Source organism: Coregonus lavaretus (genome assembly GCF_964263955.1).
Source record: "Coregonus lavaretus genome assembly, contig: HAP1_SCAFFOLD_1366, whole genome shotgun sequence".
Classification (NCBI taxonomy): domain Eukaryota; kingdom Metazoa; phylum Chordata; class Actinopteri; order Salmoniformes; family Salmonidae; genus Coregonus; species Coregonus lavaretus.
In genome coordinates, this window is record NW_028160079.1 from 30,822 (window position 1) to 53,848 (window position 23,027).

The 23,027-nt window shown below is 47.3% G+C and overlaps 1 protein-coding gene across 1 annotated transcript in view; it reads right to left on the minus strand.

The window, feature by feature from the left end:
- Positions 1 to 90, minus strand: part of LOC311122188 (polymeric immunoglobulin receptor-like) — a gene marked incomplete at both ends in the record, with an annotated part of 30,566 nt that extends 30,476 nt beyond the window's left edge. The window contains one exon of the mRNA XM_084196583.1: positions 15 to 90. Within this exon, the coding sequence (XP_084052709.1) occupies positions 15 to 90 (76 nt within the window). The remainder of the gene's footprint in view (positions 1 to 14) is intronic.
- Positions 91 to 23,027: the final 22,937 nt, after the last annotated feature.

A 23,027-nucleotide genomic window follows, 5' to 3' on the forward strand; every position in this document is an offset into this window, starting at 1 on the left:
AATAGTACCCTTACCTGCTGAGAGTACAAAGAGGATGAGGGTGAGGATGAGGAAGAGGAGGAGGAGGAGGAGGGAGAGATGAAGAGCCATGTTTATGGTTTCAGTCTGCCTGGTATATTATATGGTACCTGAGTACAAATGTGTGTCAAGGACCAAGGTACCAGCCAGAATGACTCTACTTCCTAATGTTAATAGACTTCACTGTCTGTAACTCTCTTCCTGCTTCTGTTTGTGTGTACATGGCCCCCTCAGTGGTAGATAGCAACTATTGCATCATATGGACTAGTTTAACCCCAAAATCATAGTCACTACAATGTAACTTATTTAAGCTTTCAGCTTTCTCTAAGGGCTCTTTGGGACAAAGAGTCACTACTATCCTGTTACCCTCTACTGGAACATAGGCCACTAATGATACAAAGACTTGATAATTGGGTGACATGCACAATATTTCCATTGTCAAAAATCTATATTTCGGTATATAAGAAACGATATGATAAATGTACTCTATGTGCTAGACATTGATAGATTAGAGGGGTCATGTGCTACAGCGATGTAGTGATGGGTACTAGACCAAGACCTCCACAGACTCTCATTTTAAACCAGGTTCATGGTTCAGGGTCCTCCGGACCACAACCCAGTCTGATATTATTTTACATTCAACAAGAACGCTCTCTGTCTCTCTCCCTTTTCTATACAGGAAATGTACAGCTCACAACCACAGATGTCCTCTAAGGATAAGTGTGAAAGTTAGCTCAGAATGCTGCAAGTTTAAGCTAAACTCATTCCATAATGTCATGTTAAATACTGAGCTATTCATTCTGTTGTTGGCTCCAATACAGCAAACTACTTCAGATACATCAGAATGTCACTCTCAAAATCACAAATGATCTTGAGAAGAATAAAATGTCTTTAAAAATATTCATGATTTTTTTTTTGATCGCTTTCATACTATTTTCACATGTATGTGGTAACATTTCACAACTCTTAGTACAAAACTGAAAACAGATCATCAAAAATGTCACGATCGTCTTCAAAAGGAGTAGACCAATACGCAGCGTGTTGAGCGAACATGATTGACTTTATTATATTAAAGTGCAAAAACCAAAACAATAGACGATACGTGAAGTCCACAGTAACAATGACCGTAAAGGAACAAAAACCCACAAACACAAAGTGAAACACAGACAGTTAAGTATGGCTCCCAATCAGAGACAACCAGCAAACAGCTGACACTCGTTGCCTCTGATTGGGAGTCCCTTAGGCCAACACAGAAAACAACAACCTAGAACACCCAACATAGAAACAACCCACACAGAACGAACACACCCTGGCTCAACATACAGAGTCCCGGAGCCAGAGCGTGACAGTACCCCCCCCTAAAGGCGCGGACTGCGACCGCGCCTCAATAAGGGCTAAACAAGGGAGGGCTGGGTGGGCATACCTCCTCGGCGGTGGTTCTGGCTCCGGCCTTGCCCACCACCCTCCAATCAACCCCCCATAGCGCCCCTGGTCCGGTCTGACCCCGCTGGCTGGATCTGGACTGGACATTGACGGAGCGGATTGCTTACGCTCCGTTGTGGAGCAGCTGACCGGTCTTACCAGGCGGACGACTCGTACCCCGGGCTTGGTGCGAGTAGCAGGAATGGGCTGAACCAGGCTGACGACTCGCACCCCTGGCTTGGTGCGAGTGGCAGGAACGGGCCGGGCTGGGCTGTCGACGCACACCGTAGGCTTGGTGCGTGGAGCAGGAACAGGCCGGGCTGGGCTGTCGACGCACACCGTAGGCTTGGTGCGTGGAGCAGGGACAGGCCGGGCTGGGCTGTCGACGCACACCGTAGGCTTGGTGCGTGGAGCAGGGACAGGCCGGGCAGGGCTGGCGACGCACACCGTAGGCTTGGTGCGTGGAGCAGGAACAGGCCGGGCTGGGCTGGCGACGCACACCGTAGGTTTGGTGCGTGGAGCAGGAACAGGCCGGGCAGGGCTGGCGACGCACACCGTAGGCTTGGTGCGTGGAGCAGGGACAGGCCATGCAGGGCTGGCGACGCACACCGTAGGCTTGGTGCGTGGAGCAGGAACAGGCCGGGCTGGGCTGGCGACGCACACCGTAGGTTTGGTGCGTGGAGCAGGAACAGGCCGGGCAGGGCTGGCGACGCACACCGTAGGCTTGGTGCGTGGAGCAGGGACAGGCCGGGCAGGGCTGGCGACGCACACCGTAGGCTTGGTGCGTGGAGCAGGAACAGGCCGGGCTGGGCTGGCGACGCACACCGTAGGTTTGGTGCGTGGAGCAGGAACAGGCCGGGCTGGGCTGGCGACGCACACCGTAGGCTTGGTGCGTGGAGCAGGAACAGGCCGGGCTGGGCTGGCGACGCACACCGTAGGTTTGGTGCGTGGAGCAGGAACAGGCCGGGCTGGGCTGGCGTTGCACACCGTAGGCTTGGTGCGTGGAGCAGGAACAGGCCGGGCAGGACTGGCGACGCACACCGTAGGCTTGGTGCGAGAGGCAGGAACAGGCCGGACCGGGCTGGAGACGCGCACCGTCCATTTGGTGCGAGGGGCCGTAACAGGCCGGACCGTACTGGGGACACACACCACTGGCTCTACTCCGGGAACTGGACCGGGCCGGACCGGACTGGTAACACACCCCAGTACCTCTCGCCGTGCCTCTAAACCTCCTTTCCCTACTTTGACCAGTGGCCCCCGTAACCTGGTGGCCTTTTGAATACGCCCCTTCTCTGCCTCCGTCAGCCCCGTCGTCCATGCCCTGTGCCCCCCCCTAAAAAATTCTTGGGGTGCCTCTCGTCCGTCCGACGATGGCACTGCTGACGCCGCTGCTCCTCTCTCGCCAGGGCCTTGATCCTACCCCAAGGTCCCTTGCCCCCGAGCATGTCCTCCCAGGACCACACTTTGCCCACCTGGGCCATCGCCAGCCTCTCCATCTCCTTTCCTGGCGCTTCCTCCCATGTCCAGTCTGCCTGCTCCTGGACACGCTGCTTGGTCGTTGTATGGTGGGTTTTTCTGTCACGATCGTCTTGAAGCGAAGTAGACCAATACGCAGCGTGTTGAGCGAACATGATTGACTTTATTATATTAAAGTGCAAAAACCAAAACAATAGACGATACGTGAAGTCCACAGTAACAATGACCGTAAAGGAACAAAAACCCACAAACACAAAGTGAAACACAGACAGTTAAGTATGGCTCCCAATCAGAGACAACCAGCAAACAGCTGACACTCGTTGCCTCTGATTGGGAGTCCCTTAGGCCAACACAGAAAACAACAACCTAGAACACCCAACATAGAAACAACCCACACAGAACGAACACACCCTGGCTCAACATACAGAGTCCCGGAGCCAGAGCGTGACAAAAAAGGCTGTTTTTTCAAAACTTTAAGCACATTTTCAATTGACTAAGTACAAAACACAAAATCACACAAACCTTTTCACCAAACATGATCAGTGTTTCATCTAGAAATACCTTTCATATAAAGTAATTGCCTTTAACAATGTAATAATCACAATACTTTTCATATGATTCTCTTCACATTTGTTTAAATACATTTGACCATCATGCAATCCAACGGCGCTTAATGGTTAGTCACTTAACCGTTGGTAAACATATTGATTTTTGACTGGTTTGTCTACTATATATGTATTTAGAGAACTACATAAATACAATGTGTGTTTGTATAGTATAAACATCTAAATGACATGTATGATACATGATAACCATACATAATGAATATTCATTAGTACTAATTGATTTCACATAGTCCCCTGTAGCTCAGTTGGTAGAGCATGGCGCTTGCAACGCCAGGGTTGTGGGTTCGTTTCCCACGGGGGGCCAGTATGAAAATGTATGCAATCACTAACTGTAAGTCGCTCTGGATAAGAGCGTCTGCTAAATGACTAAAATGTAAAACATAGTGCAACCACTATTGGTCACCATATAAAAGGGTGTGTGTGAACACTTGCAATTTCTTTAACAAGGAGCAGGATAGACAGCAAGGGGGAGGGAGAAATCAAAGAGCTGGTGGACAAGGGGCCGTCAGAGAGGTGGGCATGGGCCCCATCAAAGAGGTCAAAGAGGTGGGCATGGGCCCCATCATAGAGGTCAAAGAGGTGGGCATGGGCCCCATGAAAGAGGTCAAAGAGGTGGGGAGTCGTGAAGGTTTGAGTCTGTGTGTGTGACACAGTATCTGTGTACTAATGTGTAGATCAGTCAAGGACAAAGGCACCAGTCGAGAATGACTCTACTTCCCAATGTTCACAGACCTCACTTTAACTCTTCCTGCTTCTGTTTGTGTGTACATGCCCCCCTCAGTGGCAGATAGCAACTATTGCATTATATAGACTAGTTTAACCCAAACTCATAGTCACTACAACGTTGTTCAAGCCCCCATGCAGTTTCATTTTATTTTTAAATCACTGTCTGTGTTCATTTCATGAAAACAAATCAAAAATACATTTTTCATGATTTATTTTCCTGAGCCTCCTTTTGACATTGAAATGCTCTGTGTGATCATATGTGCGTGCTGATACAAATTTAAATATATTTAAATACAGAGCCCTGATTGGCGGAGAGGATTGTATAGACTAGAGCCTACCCAGCTTACCCCTTCAAAGTAGGAGGATACATATGCAAATAAAACAGAATCAGAATAATCATTTCAGATTGTGATGTCATTCTGTGGGTCAAAAACTCCATCCCACTTGAACATCTGAAAATCCTGGCATTTTTTTCTTCAAAAAGCTCTTACACTAAAAGGGCATTATCCAAATGTGTTACAATTTCACAGTATTATTTCAACCTCATTGTGTGGAAATATAATTTAAAAACAAACAAGAAACTCACATTTTTGATTGCACTGCCCCTTTCAGCAAGGGCTCTTTGGGATCAATAGTCACGATTATCCTGTTACCTTCTGCTGGAAAATAGGTCACTAATGATTACACAAAGAAATGTATAGAATTGAGAGGGCAGGTGCTGCAGAGATGGAGTGATGGCTGCCTTCTATACAGGAAATGAACCCTGGTCACAGTAGACACAACTCAAAACCTCAGATGTCCTCCAACCTAAAGTGTTAAAGTTATGTCAAGAAGTTGCAGTACCAGAAGGCTGCAGGTTCCATGACATGATGTTAACTACTGAGTTATAATTTCTATTGTTGGCTCCAACACAGCAAACTATTTCTGATACAACAATTTCACACCTAAACTCACAGAGCACATAATCTTGTAACAAATGATCTTGAGAACAGTATAATGTCTTTAAAAATGTTTATTAGCAAAGCATTTATATTTTCCATTAAAGCTGGAGAAGGTAAAGACAGAATAGTAGTCCAAGGCTCTGATTCAACAAGGAGAGGATTTGTTACAGTAAACCAGACGACCAAAAATCAACTACGAAACAACTCAAGAACTCAGGATTCATAAATCATGCTAAAAACAAACAAATTAAAATGTAACCTTGTTTTGTGTGTGTGTGTGTGTGTGTGTGTGTGTGTGTGTGTGTGTGTGTGTGTGTGGTTTAGTTCTACTATCCTTGTGGGGACCAGATGTCCTTACAATGACAGTAAAACAAGGACAAGTTGGGACAAGTGGGGACATTTCACTGGTCCCTACAAGGTAAAAGGCTATTTTAGGTTTAGGGGTTAGGTTTAGGGTTACGGTTAGGGTTTAGGTTAGAATTAGCATTAGGGTTAGGGAAAATAGGATTTTGAATGGGCATACTTTTTTGATCCCCACAAATACAGTAAAACAAACGTGTGTGTGTTTTATCCTGAAGAAAGCTCAAAATATTTGTGTACATGCCCCCCTCAGTGAAAGATGGTTTGGTTTGTTTCCAAGATGGCGTAGCAGTGCGGTCGCTTTTATTCATTGTCCTTGTGTAAATATCCCGTTTCTTGTTTTTTTTGTCTATTTTGTATATATTTCTAAATTTTTACTTTTCATTCTTTAACTAAATATACTTTCCTGCAACCCGCCTCACCCAACGTGGAAAGGATTATATTATTTCTTTATAACTTTCATCAAGAACCTTAAGCTGAAACTAGTGTAGCTAGTGTAGCTGCAACTGAATGGCTACTTGCTATTAGTCACCGTTAGCGTCTTCACCACTGTCCGTGGCCTACACTATCCACCAGCCAGCTCTAGCTCTAGCCTGGACAATTCGTCGGCCAGTCTGCACAGCGTGCTATCGACCCAGAGCTTATTGGACTTTCTGCCGGAATCACTGGACCCTAGTGCCGGATCATCGCAACCAGCTAGCTAGCTGCAACCTGTTGTTGGCTAATTACCATTGCCCTATAGCAAGCACCAGTTAGCCTTGAGCTAGCCTCAGGCCCATCGCCCGGCTATCTACCTCTCTGTCAACCGGACGGGACCTCCTAGTGTTGACACTGAGCCCCGCCGATCCAACACGACTGGTTTGCCGACGAAATAGTCTGATGTGGTTTCAACAGGCTTCCCGTTGCGACGACCACGAAGATCCATCTGCCAGCCCCGGCCCGCTAGCACACGCAAACTACAACTGTGCTCCCTGCTAGCTGTGCTGAAGCACCAATTTGAACTGCTCTCGGACTCGCATATTGCTGTTCACTGGACCTTATGATCACTCAGCTGCACAGCTGATGCCTGCTGGACTGTTCCTTTACACGGTACCCTGTCCTGTTTATTCTGTTTAGCCTTAGCCCAAACGTTATCGCTATTTCCAGTTGTTGTCGTAGCTCTCTCTAATAACACCTGTGACTGCTTTATGCCTCCCTCCCATGTCAATTATGCCTTGCCTATTGCTGTTTGGGTTAGTTCTTATTATACAATGTCACTGTAGAACCCCTAGTCCCTCTCAAACTGCCTCAAATAGTTCCTTTGTTCCACCCCCCATACACGCCGAGACCAGCTCAATCGGTGCCTCCAGTGACGCTATCTCTTTCATTGTTACCCAACGCTTAGGGTTACCTGAACTGTACTCATATCCTTCCATATCCTTTTCTGTACATAATGCCCTGAATCTTTTCTACAACGCCCGGAGAACTGCCCCCTTTATTCTATGTACCCAACGCACTAGAAGACCAGTTCTTAAAGCCTTTAGTCGTATCCTTATTCTAGTCCTCCTCTGTTCCTCTGGTGATGTAGAGGCTAACCCAGGCCCTGCAGCCCCCAGTATCACTCCTACTCCCCAGGAGCTATCATTTGTTGACTTCTGTAACCGTAAAAGTCTTGGTTTTCTGCACGTAAATATCAAAAGCCTCCTTCCTAAGTTTGAGTTATTCACTGCGTTAGCACACTCCGCCAACCCTGATGTTCTAGCAGTGTCTGAATCCTGGCTTAGGAAGGCCACCAAAAATTCTGAAATTTCCATCCCCAACTATAACATTTTCCATCTAGATAGAACTGCCAAAGGGGGTGGAGTTGCAATCTACTGTAGAGATAGCCTGCAGAGCTCTATCATACTATCCAGGTCTGTGCCCAAACAGTTTGAGCTTCTACTTCTAAAAATCCACCTTTCCAGAAATAAATCTCTCACTGTTGCCGCTTGCTACAGACCCCCCTCAGCCCCCAGCTGTGCCCTGGACTCCATATGTGAATTGATTGCCCCCCATCTATCCTCAGAGTTCGTACTGCTTGGTGACCTAAATTGGGATATGCTTAACACCCCGGCCATCCTACAATCTAAACTAGATGCCCTCAATCTCACACAAATTATCAACGAACCTACCAGGTACAACCCTAAATCCGTAAACATGGGTACCCTCATAGATATCATCCTGACTAACTTACCCTCTAAATACACCTCCGCTGTCTTCAACCAGGATCTCAGCGATCACTGCCTTATTGCCTGCGTCCGTAACGGGTCCGCGGTCAAACGACCACCCCTCATCACTGTCAAACGCTCCCAAAAACACTTCAGCGAGCAGGCCTTCCTAATTGACCTGGCCCAGGTATCCTGGATGGATATAGATCTCATTCCGTCAGTAGAGGATGCCTGGTTGCTCTTTAAAAGTAATTTCCTCTCAATCTTAAATAAACATGCCCCTTTCAAAAAATACAGAACTAAGAACAGATATAGCCCCTGGTTCTCCTCAGACTTGACTGCCCTTGACCAGCACAAACACATCCTGTGGCGTACTGCATTAGCATCAAATAGCCCCCGCGATATGCAACTTTTCAGGGAAGTTAGGAACCAATATACACAAGCAGTTAGGAAAGCAAAGGCTAACTTTTTCAAACAGAAATTTGCATCCTGTAGCACTAACTCCAAAAAGTTTTGGGACACTGTAAAGTCCATGGAAAATAAGAGCACTTCCTCCCAGCTGCCCACTGCACTGAGGCTAGGAAACACTATCACCACCGATAAATCTACAATAATCGAGAATTTCAACAAGCATTTTGCTACGGCTGGCCATGCTTTCCACCTGGCTACCACTACCCCGGCCACCAGCTCTGCACCCTCCGCTGCAACTTGCCCATGCCCCCCCCGCTTCTCCTTCACACAAATCCAGACAGCTGATGTTCTGAAAGAGCTGCAAAATCTGGACCCCTACAAATCATCTGGGCTAGACAATCTGGACCCTTTCTTTCTAAAACTAGCCGCCGAAATTGTCGCAACCCCTATTACTAGCCTGTTCAACCTCTCTTGCGTGACGTCTGAGATCCCCAGAGATTGGAAAGCTGCCGCGGTCATCCCCCTCTTCAAAGGGGGTGACACTCTAGATCCAAACTGTTACAGACCCATATCCATCCTGCCCTGCCTTTCAAAAGATTTTGAAAGCCAAGTCAACAAACAGATCACCGACCATTTCGAATCCCACCGTACCTTCTCCGCTATGCAATCCGGTTTCCGAGCTGGTCATGGGTGCACTTCAGCCACGCTCAAGGTCCAAAACGATATTATAACCGCGATCGATAATAGACAGTACTGTGCAGCCGTTTTCATTGACCTAGCCAAGGCTTTCGACTCTGTCAACCACCGCATTCTTATTGGCAGACTAAATAGCCTTGGTTTCTCAAATGACTGCCTCGCCTGGTTCACCAACTACTTCTCAGATAGAGTTCAATGTGTCAAATCGGAGGGCCTGTTGTCTGGACCTATGGCAGTCTCGATGGGGGTGCCACAGGGTTCAATTCTTGGGCCGACTCTTTTCTCTGTGTATATCAATGACGTCGCTCTTGCTGCTGGTGACTCTCAGATCCACCTCTACGCAGACGACACCATTTTGTATACATCTGGCCCTTCATTGGACACTGTGTTAACAAACCTCCAAACGAGCTTCAATGCCATACAACACTCCTTCAGTAGCCTCCAACTGCTCTTAAACACTAGTAAAACTAAATTTATGCTCTTCAACCGAACGCTGCTTGCACCCGCCCACCCGACTAGAATCACTACTCTCGACAGGTCTGACCTAGAGTATGTGGACAACTACAAATATCTAGGTGTCTGGTTAGACTGTAAACTCTCCTTCCAGACTCACATTAAGAATCTCCAATCCAAAGTTAAATCTAGAATCGGTTTCCTATTTCGCAACAAAGCCTCCTTCACTCATGCTGCCAAACATGCCCTCGTAAAACTGACTATCCTACCGATCCTTGACTTCGGCGATGTCATTTACAAAATAGCCTCCAACACTCTACTCAGCAAATTGGATGTAGTCTATCACAGTGACATCCGTTTTGTCTCCAAAGCCCCATATACTACCCACCACTGTGACCTGTACGCTCTTGTTGGCTGGTCCTCACTACATATTCGTCGCCAAACCCACTGGCTCCAGGCCATCTATAAATCACTGCTAGGCAAATCCCCGCCTTATCTTAGCTCATTGGTCACCATAGCAACACCCACCCGTAGTCTGCGCTCCAGCAGGTATATCTCACTGGTCATCCCCAAAGCCAACACCTCCTTTGGCCGCCATTCCTTCCAGTTCTCTGCTGCCAATGACTGGAACAAATTGCAAAAATCTCTGAAGCTGGAGACACTTATCTCCCCCACTAACTTTAAGCATCAGTTGTCAGAGCACCTTACCGATCACTGCACCTGTACACAGCCCATCTGAAATTAGCCCGCCCAACTACCTCATCCCTATATTGTTATTTATTTTGCTCATTTGTACCCCAGTATCTCTATTTGCACATTATCTCTTGCACATCTATCATTCCAGTGTTAATACTAATTGTAATTATTTTGCACTATAGCCTATTTATTGCCTTACCTCCATAACTTGCTACATTTGCACACACTGTATATATATGTATTTCTGTTGTATTTTTGACTTTGTTTTGTTTTACCCCATATGTAACTCTGTGTTGTTGTTTTTATCGCACTGCTTTGCTTTATCTTGGCCAGGTCGCAGTTGTAAATGAGAACTTGTTCTCAACTGGTTTACCTGGTTAAATAAAGGTGAAAAAAAAAAAAAAAAAGATAGCAACTATTGCATTATATATACTAGTTTAACCCAAAACTCATAGTCACTACAATGTTTTCAGCTTCCAACATTCTCTAAGGGCTCTTTGGGACCAAGAGTCACTATTATCCTGTTACCCTCTGATGGAAAATAGGTCACTAATGATTACACAAAGACATTTATAGAATTGAGAGGGCAGGTGCTGCAGAGATGGAGTGATCACTGCCTTCTACTTACAGATGAAAGCTGGTCATAGACGCAGCTCAAAACCTCAGATGTCCTTCAACCTAAAGTGTTAAAGTTAGCTCAGGAAGCTGCTGTACCACAAGGCAGGTTTCTGGTAAACGAACTCATTCCATGACATCATGTTAGACACTGAGCTAAACGTTATATTGTTGGCTCTAACACAGCAAATGACCTCCTACACAGTTCATTCGGAAAGTATTCAGACCCCTTGACTTTTTCCACATTTTGTTACGTTACAGCCTTATTCTAAAATTGATTAAATTGTTTTTAACCCTCATCAAACTACACACACTACCCCATAATGACAAAGCAAATACTATTTTTTTTGAAATTTTAGCAAATGTAAATTTATAAACAAATTAAAAAATGAAAGCTCAGTATTTTGTTGAAGCACCTTTGGCAGCGATTACAGCCTCAAGTCTTCTTGGGTATGACGCTAAAAGCTTGGCACACCTGTATTTGGGGAGTTTCTCCCATTCTTCTCTGCAGATCCTCCCAAGCTCTGTCAGGTTGGATGGGGAGCATTGCTGCAAAGCTATTTTCAGATCGCTCCAGAGATGTTCGATCAGGTTCAAGTCCGGGCCAAGGCAGGGCCACTCAAGGAAATTCAGAGACTTGTCCCGAAGCCACTCCTGCGTTGTGTCTTGGCTGTGTGCTTAGGGCCGTTGTCCTGTTGGAAGGTGAACCTTCGCTCCAGTCTGAGGTCCTAAACACTCTGGAGCAGGTTTTCATCAAGGATTTCTCTGTACTTTGCTCTGTTCATCTTTACCTCGATCCTGACTAGTCTCCCAGTCCCTGCCGTTGAAAAACATCCCCACAGCATGGCGCTGCCACTACCGTGCTTCACCGTAGGGATGGTGCCAGGTTTCCTCCTGATGTGACGCTTGGCATTCAGGCCAAAGAGTTCAATCTTGGTTTCATCAGACCAGAGAATCTTGTTTCTCATGGTCTTTAGGTGCCTTTTGGCAAACTCCAAGAGGGTTGTCATGTGCCTTTTACTGAGGAGTAGCTTCCGTCTGGCCACTCTACCATAAAAGCCTGATTGGTGGAGTGCTGGAGAGATGCTTGTCCTTCTGGAAGGTTCTCCCATCTCCACAGAGAAACTCAAGAGCTCTGTCAGAGTGACCTTTGGGTTATTGGTCACCTCCCTGACCAAGACCCTTCTCCCCCAGTTGCTTGGCCGAGCGGCCAGCTCTAGGAAGAGTCTTGGTGGTTCCAAACTTCATCCACTTAAGAATGATAGAGGCCACTGTGTTCTTGGGGACCTTCAATTCTGCAGAAATATTTTGGTACCCTTCCCCAGATCTGTGCCTCGTCACAATCCTCTCTCCGAGCTCTATGGACCTCATGGCTTGGTGTTTGCTCTGACATGCACTGTCAACTGTGGGACCTTAAAACAGGTGTGTGCCTTTCCAAATCATGTCCAATCAATTGAATTGACCATATTATTCTTTATTTGATTTACCACAGGTGGACTCCAATGAAGTTGTAGAACCATCTCAAGGATCATCAATGGAAACAGGATGCACATGAGCTCAATTTCGAGTCTCATATCAAAGGGTCAGAATACGTATGTAAATTAGGTATTTCTGGTTTTTATTTTTTATAAATTAGCAAACATTTCTAAAAAACATTATGGGGTATTGTGTGTAGATTGCTGAGGATTTTTATTTATTTAATCAATTTTAGAATAAGGCTGTAACGTAACAAAATGTGGAAAAAGTAAAGGGGTCTGAGTACTTTCTTAAGGCACTGTAATTTCACAGAATTTCTTAACAGATGATCTTGAGAAGAGTAAAAAATGTTTATTAGCAAAGAATTTAAATATACCAATAAAGCTAGAGAAGGAGAAGAAGGTGAAGAAGGTAAAGACATATCCCTCAATGAAAAATTTGTAAATGCTAAATAAATCTAGTTTCTACTCATCCTGTTTGACCTCAGAGTCGGTTTGCCGTGAACTTCACCACAGCAATGATGGTGCACAGGAGGAAGAGCACTGCATTAACAGTTTTCGGAAGGTAGAAGAGTGTTCTTTCCCATCTGTAAAATAACAACATTGCTTTGAGGACATGACACTATGCAAATTGCAACCAGACAGTGTTAGTTGAAGACTGAGGCATACAGAAGGCATTTAGTTTTTTATTTTAAAACAACACAATTTATTCATCATATAATTAAAATAAATGACCTTTTTGCTTATTGAGTACCGACTAAAGAGGTGGTAGTGTTCACCTACCCCTGGGCTCCATCGTGTGTGTTGTTGACTGGGGCCTGAGAGGTGGAAGAGGACACAGCAGGAACTACAGTTGTGGGTGAGGTCAGAGAGATGTCTTGAGGGGTCAGCTTTTCTCTCAAGGTTCAACAGTTTCTGTATTTCATTTATTAGTGTTTAAGTGACACAATTTCAGCGTGATATATCAATGTATCATGTATGCAAAATGACTTAAGTTGAATTCTGTGAATTTGAAAGACTAATTTCACTATATTTGGTTAAAACTGGTCTCTCATTACTTACTGATGATGGTGTCAGTCTGCGTTGTGGTCAGTTGATCAACAGTGGAGATGGTGATGGTGGAAGTGGGGGTAGGGGTGGTGGTGGAGGCAGGTGTGATACTCTGCGTTGTGGTCAGTTGATTGACAGTGATGTGAACAGGCATCTGTAGGTCACCTGTGGAACATCAGTACCAGCAAGTATCCCCCATATTCAATCCATTCAGAGTCACTGTTAAAATGTGTCTGTTGTTGTTATCAGTGGTCTGCTGTGATGTCACTGATGTTCCATCTAAAAGACCTGAATATCTTCCCACCAAGGGGACATAGTAAATACCCATCTTACACCACAACCACTTCTTAGCCACAGTGTTACTATAGTGACAACAGACAGTGACACTCCCTCCTTCAACTCCAGTCACCTCCTGTTGGTCCACATAGAGTCCTGGAGTACCTGAACACAGAGGTACAGACACAAATTCACCAAGGGAGAAGCAACGCATGTCATTTCATAGACAATGATGTACACTGAGTGTACAAAACATTAAGATCACCTGCTCTCTCCATGACATAGACTGACCAGGTGAATCCAGGTGAAAGCTAGTATCCTTTATTAATGTCACTTGTTAAATCCGCTTCAATCAGTGTAGATGAAGGAAAAGAGACAGGTTAAAGAAGGATTTTTAAGCCTTGAGCAAATTGAGACATGGATTGTGTATGTATGCCATTAAGAGGGTGAATGGGCAATAACAAATATTTAAGTGCCTTTGAACGGGGTACGGTAGTACGTGCCAGGCGCACCGGTTTGAGTGTGTCAAGAACTGCAACGCTGCTGGGTTTTTCACGCTCAACCGTTTCCCATGTGTATCAAGAATGGTCCACCACCCAAAGGATATCCAGCCAACTTCACACAACTGTGGGAAGCATTGGAGTCAACTGTCAGCGTCTGGGTGCAGTGGGGAAACGGAATCAGGCGCAGGACACAGAACTGAGAATAAATGGCTTTACTCGACTCCAAGTAAATATAGCAAACCCTCCACGCAGGGAAGAGCAAAAACAACAGCTCAACAGACGACGTAACAAAGAACAATCACGCACACACTCAGGAGGGAAAACAGAGGTAATATAGGGAAACTAATAAGCCTAATGAGTAACAGGTGAGAACAATACAGACAGAACTAGTGAGACACAGAAACATCGATCGGTGGCAGCTAGTACTCCATTGACGACGACCGCCGAAGCCTGCCCGAATGAGGAGAAGGGGCAGCCTCGGCCGTATCCGTGACAGTACCCCCCACCTGACGCGCGGCTCCAGCCGTGCGTCGACACCGGCCTCGGGGACGGCCAGGAGGACGCGGAGCAGGGCGAGTCGGATGACGACGATGGAACTCCCTTAACAAGGAGGGATCGAGGATGTCCCTCCTGGGAACCCAGCTCCGTTCCTCCGGACCGTACCCCTCCCACTCCACGAGATACTGCAGGCCTCCAACCCGACGCCTCAAATCCATGATGGAACGGACCGAGTAGGCCGGTGCCCCCTCAATGTCCAATGGGGGCGGAGGAACCTCCCGCACCTCGGACTCCTGGAGCGGACCAGCTACCACCGGCCTGAGGAGAGACACATGGAACGAGGGGTTAATACGGTAATCGGGGGGAGCTGTAACCTATAACAAACCTTGTTCAACCTCCTCAGGACTTTAAAGGGCCCCACAAACCGCCAACCCAGCTTCCGGCAGGGCAGGCGAAGGGGCAGGTTTCGGGTTGAGAGCCAGACCCGGTCCCCCGGTGCATAAACCGGAGCCTCACTGCGGTGGCGGTCGGCACTCGCCTTCTGTCTCCTAATCGCCCTTTGCAGGCGTACATGGGCAGCGTTCCATGTCTCCTCCGAGCGCTGAAACCATTCATCCACCGCAGGAGCCTCGATCTGGCTCTGATGCCACGGTGCCAGGACCGGCTGGTAACCTAGTACACACTGAAAGGGAGACAGGTCAGTGGAGGAGTGTCGGAGGGAATTTTGTGCCATTTCTGCCCAGGGGATGTAAACTGACCAATCCCCCTGCCGGTCCTGGCAATACGACCTCAGAAACCTACCCACATCCTGGTTTACTCTTTCCACCTGCCCATTACTCTTGGGGTGAAAACCTGAGGTCAGGCTGACCGAGACCCCCAGATGGTCCATAAACGCCTTCCAGACCCTCGATGTGAACTGGGGACCCCGATCAGACACTATAGGGCAAAGGAATGAGACGACAGGACTTAGAAAACCGATCCACAACGACCAGGATTGTGGTGTTACCCTTTGACGGAGGAAGATCTGTAACAAAGTCCACCGATAGGTGTGACCACGGCCGCTGTGGAACGGGGAGAGGTTGTAATTTACCTCTGGGCAGGTGTCTAGGTGCTTTGCACTGAGCGCACACCGAACAGGAAGAAACATAAACCCTCACATCCTGAGCTAAGGTGGGCCACCAGTACTTCCCACTAAGACAGCGCACAGTCCGACCAATGCAAGGATGGCCAGAAGAAGGTGACGTGTGAGCCCAATAAATCAAATGATCGCGAACCTCTGACGGAATGTACGCACGACCCACTGGACACTGGGAGGGAGTGGGCTCCTTGCGTAACGCCCGCTCGATGTCCGCGTCAACCTCCCATACCACCGGCTCCACCAGACAAGAAGCCGTAAGTATGGGAGTAGGCTCCCTGGTCCGATCCTCTGAGTCATATAGCCGGGAAAGAGCGTCTGCCTTAGCATTCTGGGAACCTGGTCTATACGATAGGGTGAACACAAAACGCGTGAAAAACATGGCCCACCTTGCCTGACGAGGATTCAGTCTCCTCACTGCCCGAATGTACTCCAGATTGCGGTGGTCAGTCAAAATGAGAGAAGGGTGTTTAGCCCCCTCAAGCCAATGTCTCCACACCTTAAGAGCTTTCACAACAGCTAACAGCTCCTGATCCCCCACATCGTAGTTTTGCTCCGCCGGGCTGAGCTTCTTCGAGAAGAAACCACAGGGGCGGAGTTTGGGAGGCGTACCCGAGCGCTGAGACAGTACAGCTCCTATCCCCGCCTCGGACGCGTCCACCTCGACTATGAATTGCAAGGACAGATCCGGATGAGCCAGCACGGGAGCCGTGGTGAACAGCGCCTTCAGCTGACCAAAAACCACTGCAGGCGCACCGATCCGCCCTTTAGCAAAGAGGTTATGGGAGCTGCTACCTGGCCAAAGCCCTGGATAAATCTCCGGTAGTAGTTGGCAAAACCCCAAAATCGCTGCACCTCCTTTACCGTGGTAGGAGTCGGCCAATTACGCACGGCTGAAATGCGGTCACACTCCATCTCGACCCCTGACTCTGACAAGCGGTATCCTAAGAAGGAGACGGACTGTTTGAAGAACAGACATTTCTCAGCCTTAACGTACAGGTCATGCTCCAACAGTCTACCAAGCACCTTGCGCACGAGGGACACATGCTCGTCGCGTGTAGCGGAGTATATGAGAATATCATCTATATACACCACTACACCCTGTCCGTGCAGGTCCCTGAAAATCTCATCGACAAAAGATTGAAAGACTGAGGGAGCCATCATCAACCCGTACGGCATGACGAGGTACTCATAGTGACCAGAGGTGATACTAAATGCCGTCTTCCACTCGTCCCCCTCCCGGATCAGATTGTACGCGCTCCTGAGGTCCAATTTTGTGAAGAAGCGTGCCCCGTGCAATGACTCCGTCATACTAGCAATGAGAGGAAGAGGATAGCTGTATTTTACGGTTATCTGATTTAGACCTCGATAGTCAATGCACGGGCGTAAACCTCCATCCTTTTTCTTCACAAAAAAGCAACTCGAGGAGGCAGGGGAAGTGGAGGGCCGAATGTATCCCTGTCCCAGAGATTCGGTGACATATGTCTCCATAGCCACCGTCTCCTCCTGTGACAGAGGATACACGTGACTCCTGGGAAGTGCAGCACCCTCACTGAGATCTATCGCACAATCCCCTCGTCGATGGGGTGGTAATTGAGTCGCCTTCCTTTTACAGAAGGCGAGAGCCAAATCGGCATATTCTGAGGGAATGTGCATTGGGGAGACATGGTTTGGACTCTCCACCGTGGTTGCCCCTACGGAAACACCTACACACCTTCCCGAGCACTGAGGTGACCATCCCTTAAGAGCCCTCTGTTGCCACGAAATACTGGGGTCATGGGTGGCTAGCCAGGGAAGGCCCAGCACCATGGGAAACGCAGGGGTATCAAAAAGGAAGAGACTAATTCTCTCTTCATGACCCCCCTGTGTCTCCATCCGAAGTGGAGCTGTGACCTCCCTAACCATACCTGACCCTAATGGTCGACTATCTAGGGCAAGTATGGGGAAGGGCACATCTAACGGCAATATAGGAATCCCTAATCTATGCGCAACCAATCTGTCCATGAAATTCCCAGCTGCGCCGGAATCTATGAGCGCCCTATGCTGGGAATGTGGGGAAAACTCAGGCTCCATAGGTGTGGACTCGGAAGTGCTGGGGGATGGACTGGACGGACCCTGATCTGGACGTCCGCGGGTAGCCAACAGGTTATCCAGCCGGATCGATAAATCTAACAGCTGGTCCAGGTTAAGATTAGTGTCCCTGCAGGCCAGCTCCCGACGAACGTCCTCCCGTACACTGCATCGGTAGTGATCAATCAGGGCCCTCTCGTTCCATCCCGCTTTGGCTGCCAGTGTCCTGAAATCCAGGGTGTATTCCTGTGCGCTCCTCCTTCCCTGGCTGAGGTGAAACAGACGCTCCCCCGCCGCTCTCCCTTCAGGCGGATGATCGAATACTGCCCGGAAACGGCGGGTAAAGTCCTCATAACGAACGGACTCAGCGTCTATTCCACCCCACTCCGCGTTGGCCCATTCCAGGGCTCTGCCCGACAGACAGGAGATGAGGGCGGACACGCTCTCGTATCCCGAGGGAGCCGGGTGGATGGTGGCCAGGTAAAGTTCCACCTGGAGCAGGAAACCCTTACACCCGGCAGCTGTCCCATCGTATTCCCTCGGGAGCGAGAGCCGAAGACCACTGGACCCAGGGTTTGAGGATCTTGATGGAAGAGAAATCGGCGAAAGAGGAGGTGTAGAAAACCCAACTCTCTACCATCGATCCATGGTGTGGATCACTTGATCCAGAGCCGAACCTAGTCGCTGCAGCATGGTCGCATGCTGGTGGATGCGTTCCTCCAACGAAGCGCTGGGATCGGGCGTGCCTGCTGACTCCATAACGGGTGCGTGATTCTGTCAGCGTCTGGGTGCAGTGGGGAAACGGAATCAGGCGCAGGACACAGAACTGAGAATAAATGGCTTTACTCGGCTCCAAGTAAATATAGCAAACCCTCCACGCAGGGAAGAGCAAAAACAACAGCTCAACAGACGGCATAACAAAGAACAATCACGCACACACTCAGGAGGGAAAACAGAGGTAATATAGGGAAACTAATAAGCCTAATGAGTAACAGGTGTGAACAATACAGACAGAACTAGTGAGACACAGAAACATCGATCGGTGGCAGCTAGTACTCCTCGGCCGTATCCGTGACATCAACATGGGCCAGCATCTCTGTGGAACACATTTGACACCTTGTAGAGTCCATGCCCTGACGAATTGAGGCTGTTCTGAGGTCAAAAGGGGGTGCAACTCAATATTAGGAAAGTGTTCCTAATGTTTTGTACACTCAGTGTATACAAACACTAGATTGCTGATGCTATGTATTGGCCAATGAGAGGCTTTGAAGCCACCGTCCGCCATATTGGTACTCCTCAGAAGGAGCGGTCTTCAATAGGAAGAATGGAATTCTACAGTATTTCAATTTAACGTCTCAAAGATAATTAATAAATCAGCGTTTGGTTGTGCTTTTGATTTCATTATGCATGGCTTATGAATGTGTTATGAAGTCCTTATGTAGAAACCCTTCATAATAAAGTGTTTCTGTTCTCCACAGTATAACAATGTATACCCACAACGAAAACACACTCCATACAGACATTGTATCTGCCTATATGTATAGCCATGTAAATACATTGTATTTAGAGCCTTAAAACAGTCTTCCCCAAATCAATAGCTACATAGCTGTGTCATACTGAACAAATAAAAAAACCGTGTGATTGAGGAGAGGTATGGGGAGCTAACCTGTGGTAACTGACAGGTGCAAGTATGTATGTTGATCTCTTCCTGTAGTCTCCACAGCACACCAGTAATACCCAGAGTCCTCTGGCTGCAGATCAGTCATGGTAACAGAGAAGATTCTTCGGGTGACATCATCAGAGATTGACACCGTCCCAGATATCTTTGGTTGGTCTGTGCGTACTAGAGCAGAACAAGAATTCCAGTAATCTCCTTGACACCAGTATTTGACATATTCTATGTATCTCAGATTATAGCGACATGGGATGGTGATGGAGTTTCCTGTCTTCACAGACACCTTACTCACTGTGGACACACCGTACTCCCCTGCCTGGGTACCTGCAGACACAGCAACAGAAAACACATTTAGACTCAGTCCTTTCGGTCAACTGATAAGGTGGTCTACCAATTACCCATTCAGGTGGACAAGGACAACAGTCGGAGTGAGTAGTGTACAAAATGGCTGGTATGGCAGGGATGAGTGTGGGCTGAATATGTAGGCTAGCTAATATTTTGTCTGACTTCAAGCAGCAGTGCACTGAACCATGAGACTTTTTCACTTCATAAAAACATTTTACCCTTACCTGAGAGTCTGGAGAAGAGGAGGAGGAGGAGGGAGAGATGAAGAGCCATGTGTGGTTTGTGTTTCTGTGTTATAGTACCTGTACACAAATGTATGTGTCAAGGACAGAGGCACCAAAGACAATGACTCCTATACACATCACTGTCTGTACCCCTCATTCTGCTTCTGTTAAAGTGAACATTCCCCTGATTGGCTGGTAACAATACATTCTGTGGATCAGTCATTACAATTGATATAATTTGATTTGTTCAAATTAATTGATTTCAATTATTTATTTATGTACTTACTTGATGTATTTGTTCCCAATAAAGTTAGACCAATATCTCCACAGACCAGACCAAAAATCAGCTTCAAAGTAAACCCATGATTAGACTTCCAGTCTATGTGATTTTAAGGTGTTTTGCCAAAATCCAGATATGAACCCTCTCTGTCTTAAAAAGAATTAGACTAGAAAGGAATAGAAATAGAAACAATAAACGTTGTCCAGGAAATAAACCCTGGTCATAGACACAGCTCCAAACCACATTGTCCTGTAAGGTAGCGGATCAGCAGTAGCTCAGGCAGCTGCTGTACCACAAGACTACAGGTTTCAGGTTAACTCAATGCATTACATGTTGATAAAAGACTGCTTAGCTAAACTGTAGGGTTGGTTGGCAGTGGCTGGTATGGTGTCACCATTGGTTTATTTGACAAAAAGGTTGTTGGAGTTCCAGAATCCAGTGTGGAATATTTGCAGTGCGGGACAAAAACAGGAAAACCACACCAAAAAATTACAAACTTGAAAAACACGAGACTAGACTTCAACTTGGTTTTCAGTCGATGCCCATATTTCTTGGGTTCTAAACGTTACATGCTTCTGCATCAAAGGTTCATTGCCGCGTTCACGTGCTGTCGGATTTCTTTGAAATTCCTAGTCCTGACTGGGAATTTTCACATGAAAAACCCTCCAAGTCGGAATTACAAGGGGATTTGAGAAAATGTTGCCGCCTGAGTTGTTGAGTTGTGAAGTTTCACCACTGACCTTTTAACCTTTTCAACCAAAGGATGACAACAAATACATTTTTGACCACTACAGCCTCATCAATATGTATAATGTAGCTAGTTTGACCATATTGTCAATGTTAAGTAAGCTAGCTAAACTCTTATTAGTTGAAGAATTGTTCCGACCAAATCACTAAAAAGTACATGAATGAAACAAAGTTGTATTTCCGACACCAAAACTAGGAAATAGGAAGTTCTGATGAGCAGGTGAATGCAGCATTTCATGGTCGTCACTAGCTTCCATAGCCACAAAGTCATAAACCCCGCCCATTTCTACAATTGATGTTCTTAAAATTCTATTTTAAACCTAACCTTAACCCTAACCTAACCACACTGCTAACCTTATGCCTAACCTTAAATAAAATGTTGACTTTGTGGCTGTGGAATCTGACTCGGTGGCTATGGAAGCTAGTGGAATCTGCTTATCATGGTCTGCCCGCGACTCCAGGTCCGGGACGAGCTCTACCCCAGCCTTTAAATTGCCATAGCCCCTCCTACGGAAACAATCAAATTCAATAAAGAAACTATACATTCAAAATTGCTAAAACTATTCTAAAAAACATAATAAAAGGTGCCATAAATTAATCAAAGCAAATGTTTACAGAAACCAACTTAAGGTACTTAAACAGTAACATATGATAAATGCCCCACTGTTCATCAATTCCCCTGCCCTGTACTTTAACAGATTTGGTTTGAACCCCGGGAACTCCTCCACAATTGTCCTTTGACTCTCCACTCGGGTTAATAATTCATTTTGGGCAGACGGAGACCAGGACACGTGAATGTTCAATGGCGACCACAAACAGTTCTGATTTTGTATATAGGTTCAGAACCTTTATGAAACAGCAGAGTTGAAAAATATATAGCAAATAAAAATCAAAACTGGAGGGTCTTCAGAGATAGATAGGATGGGTTGAGGGTAGCTGAAGGATGGGAATAAAAACAAACAAAAGAGAGCTATTGTAAAATATACTGTGTCCGTAAAATGTATATAGTTTGTATAAGCTGGAAGTAGAAGCTTAAGTGTTGTTGTCCATTAGTTTACTGGAAAGAGGAGACAGAGGGCTGTGAGACAGAGGTTTAATCCTTGATACATGAAAAGAGGGATGTATACGGAGGGTGCGGGGCTAAGAATCTTAGAGATGGGGAAAGGGCCAATATAACGGGGGGATAGTTTGCGGAACTCCACCCGGAGGGGCAGATCCCGAGTGGTCCGCCATACCCTCTGCCCGAGACGACAATGGGGAGCCGGAGTCCGATGGCGGTCCTCCTGTCGTCCATACCTGGAGGTGGTCTTGAGAAGAGCATACCGGGCTCTCTTCCAGGTACGGCGACAGTGGCGGACGGACATCTGGGCCGAGGGTATGCTGACCTTGTCCTCTTGCTCAGGGAAGAGCGGGGGCTGATATCCCATCGAACACCCGAAAGGCGAGAGACCAGTGACTGAGCAAGGAAGGGTGTTGCGGGCATATTCCACCCACACGAGTTGCTGGCTCCAGGAGGTGGGGTTGGCGGAGACGAGGCAACGAAGAGTCGTCTCCAGGTCCTGATTGGCTCCCTCCGACTGGCCGTTAGATTGGGGGTGAAAACCGGAGGACAGGCTGGCCGATGCCCCAATGAGGGTGCAGAACGCCTTCCAGAACCAGAACGAAAACAGAGGACCGCGATCGGAGACCACCGGAGGTCCATGGATCCGGAAGACGTGCTGCACCATGAGCTGGGCCATTTCATTGGCTGAGGGTGACTTGGGAAGGGGAATGAAGTTGTTGGCTTTGGAAAACCTATCCACCAACGTGAGGATAGTGGTATTGCCATCTGATGGAGGGAGACCCTTGACGAAGTCCAGGGATATATGGGACCTGGTGCGGTGAGGAACGGGAAGAGGTTGAAGGAGGCCAGCCGGAGCTTGCCTTAGAATTTTATTCTGAGTACACACAGTGCAGGCGGTGATGAACATGGAGACGTCATGAACCAAGGTGGGCCACCAAAAAAGTAGTCGTACAAAGGTCAGGGTCCGACGGGAGCCAGGATGGCTGGCCAGTCGGGAGGAATGAGCCCATTCCAGAACTGGGGAACAGGCAGAGTCCGGGACAAACATCTGGGTAACCAG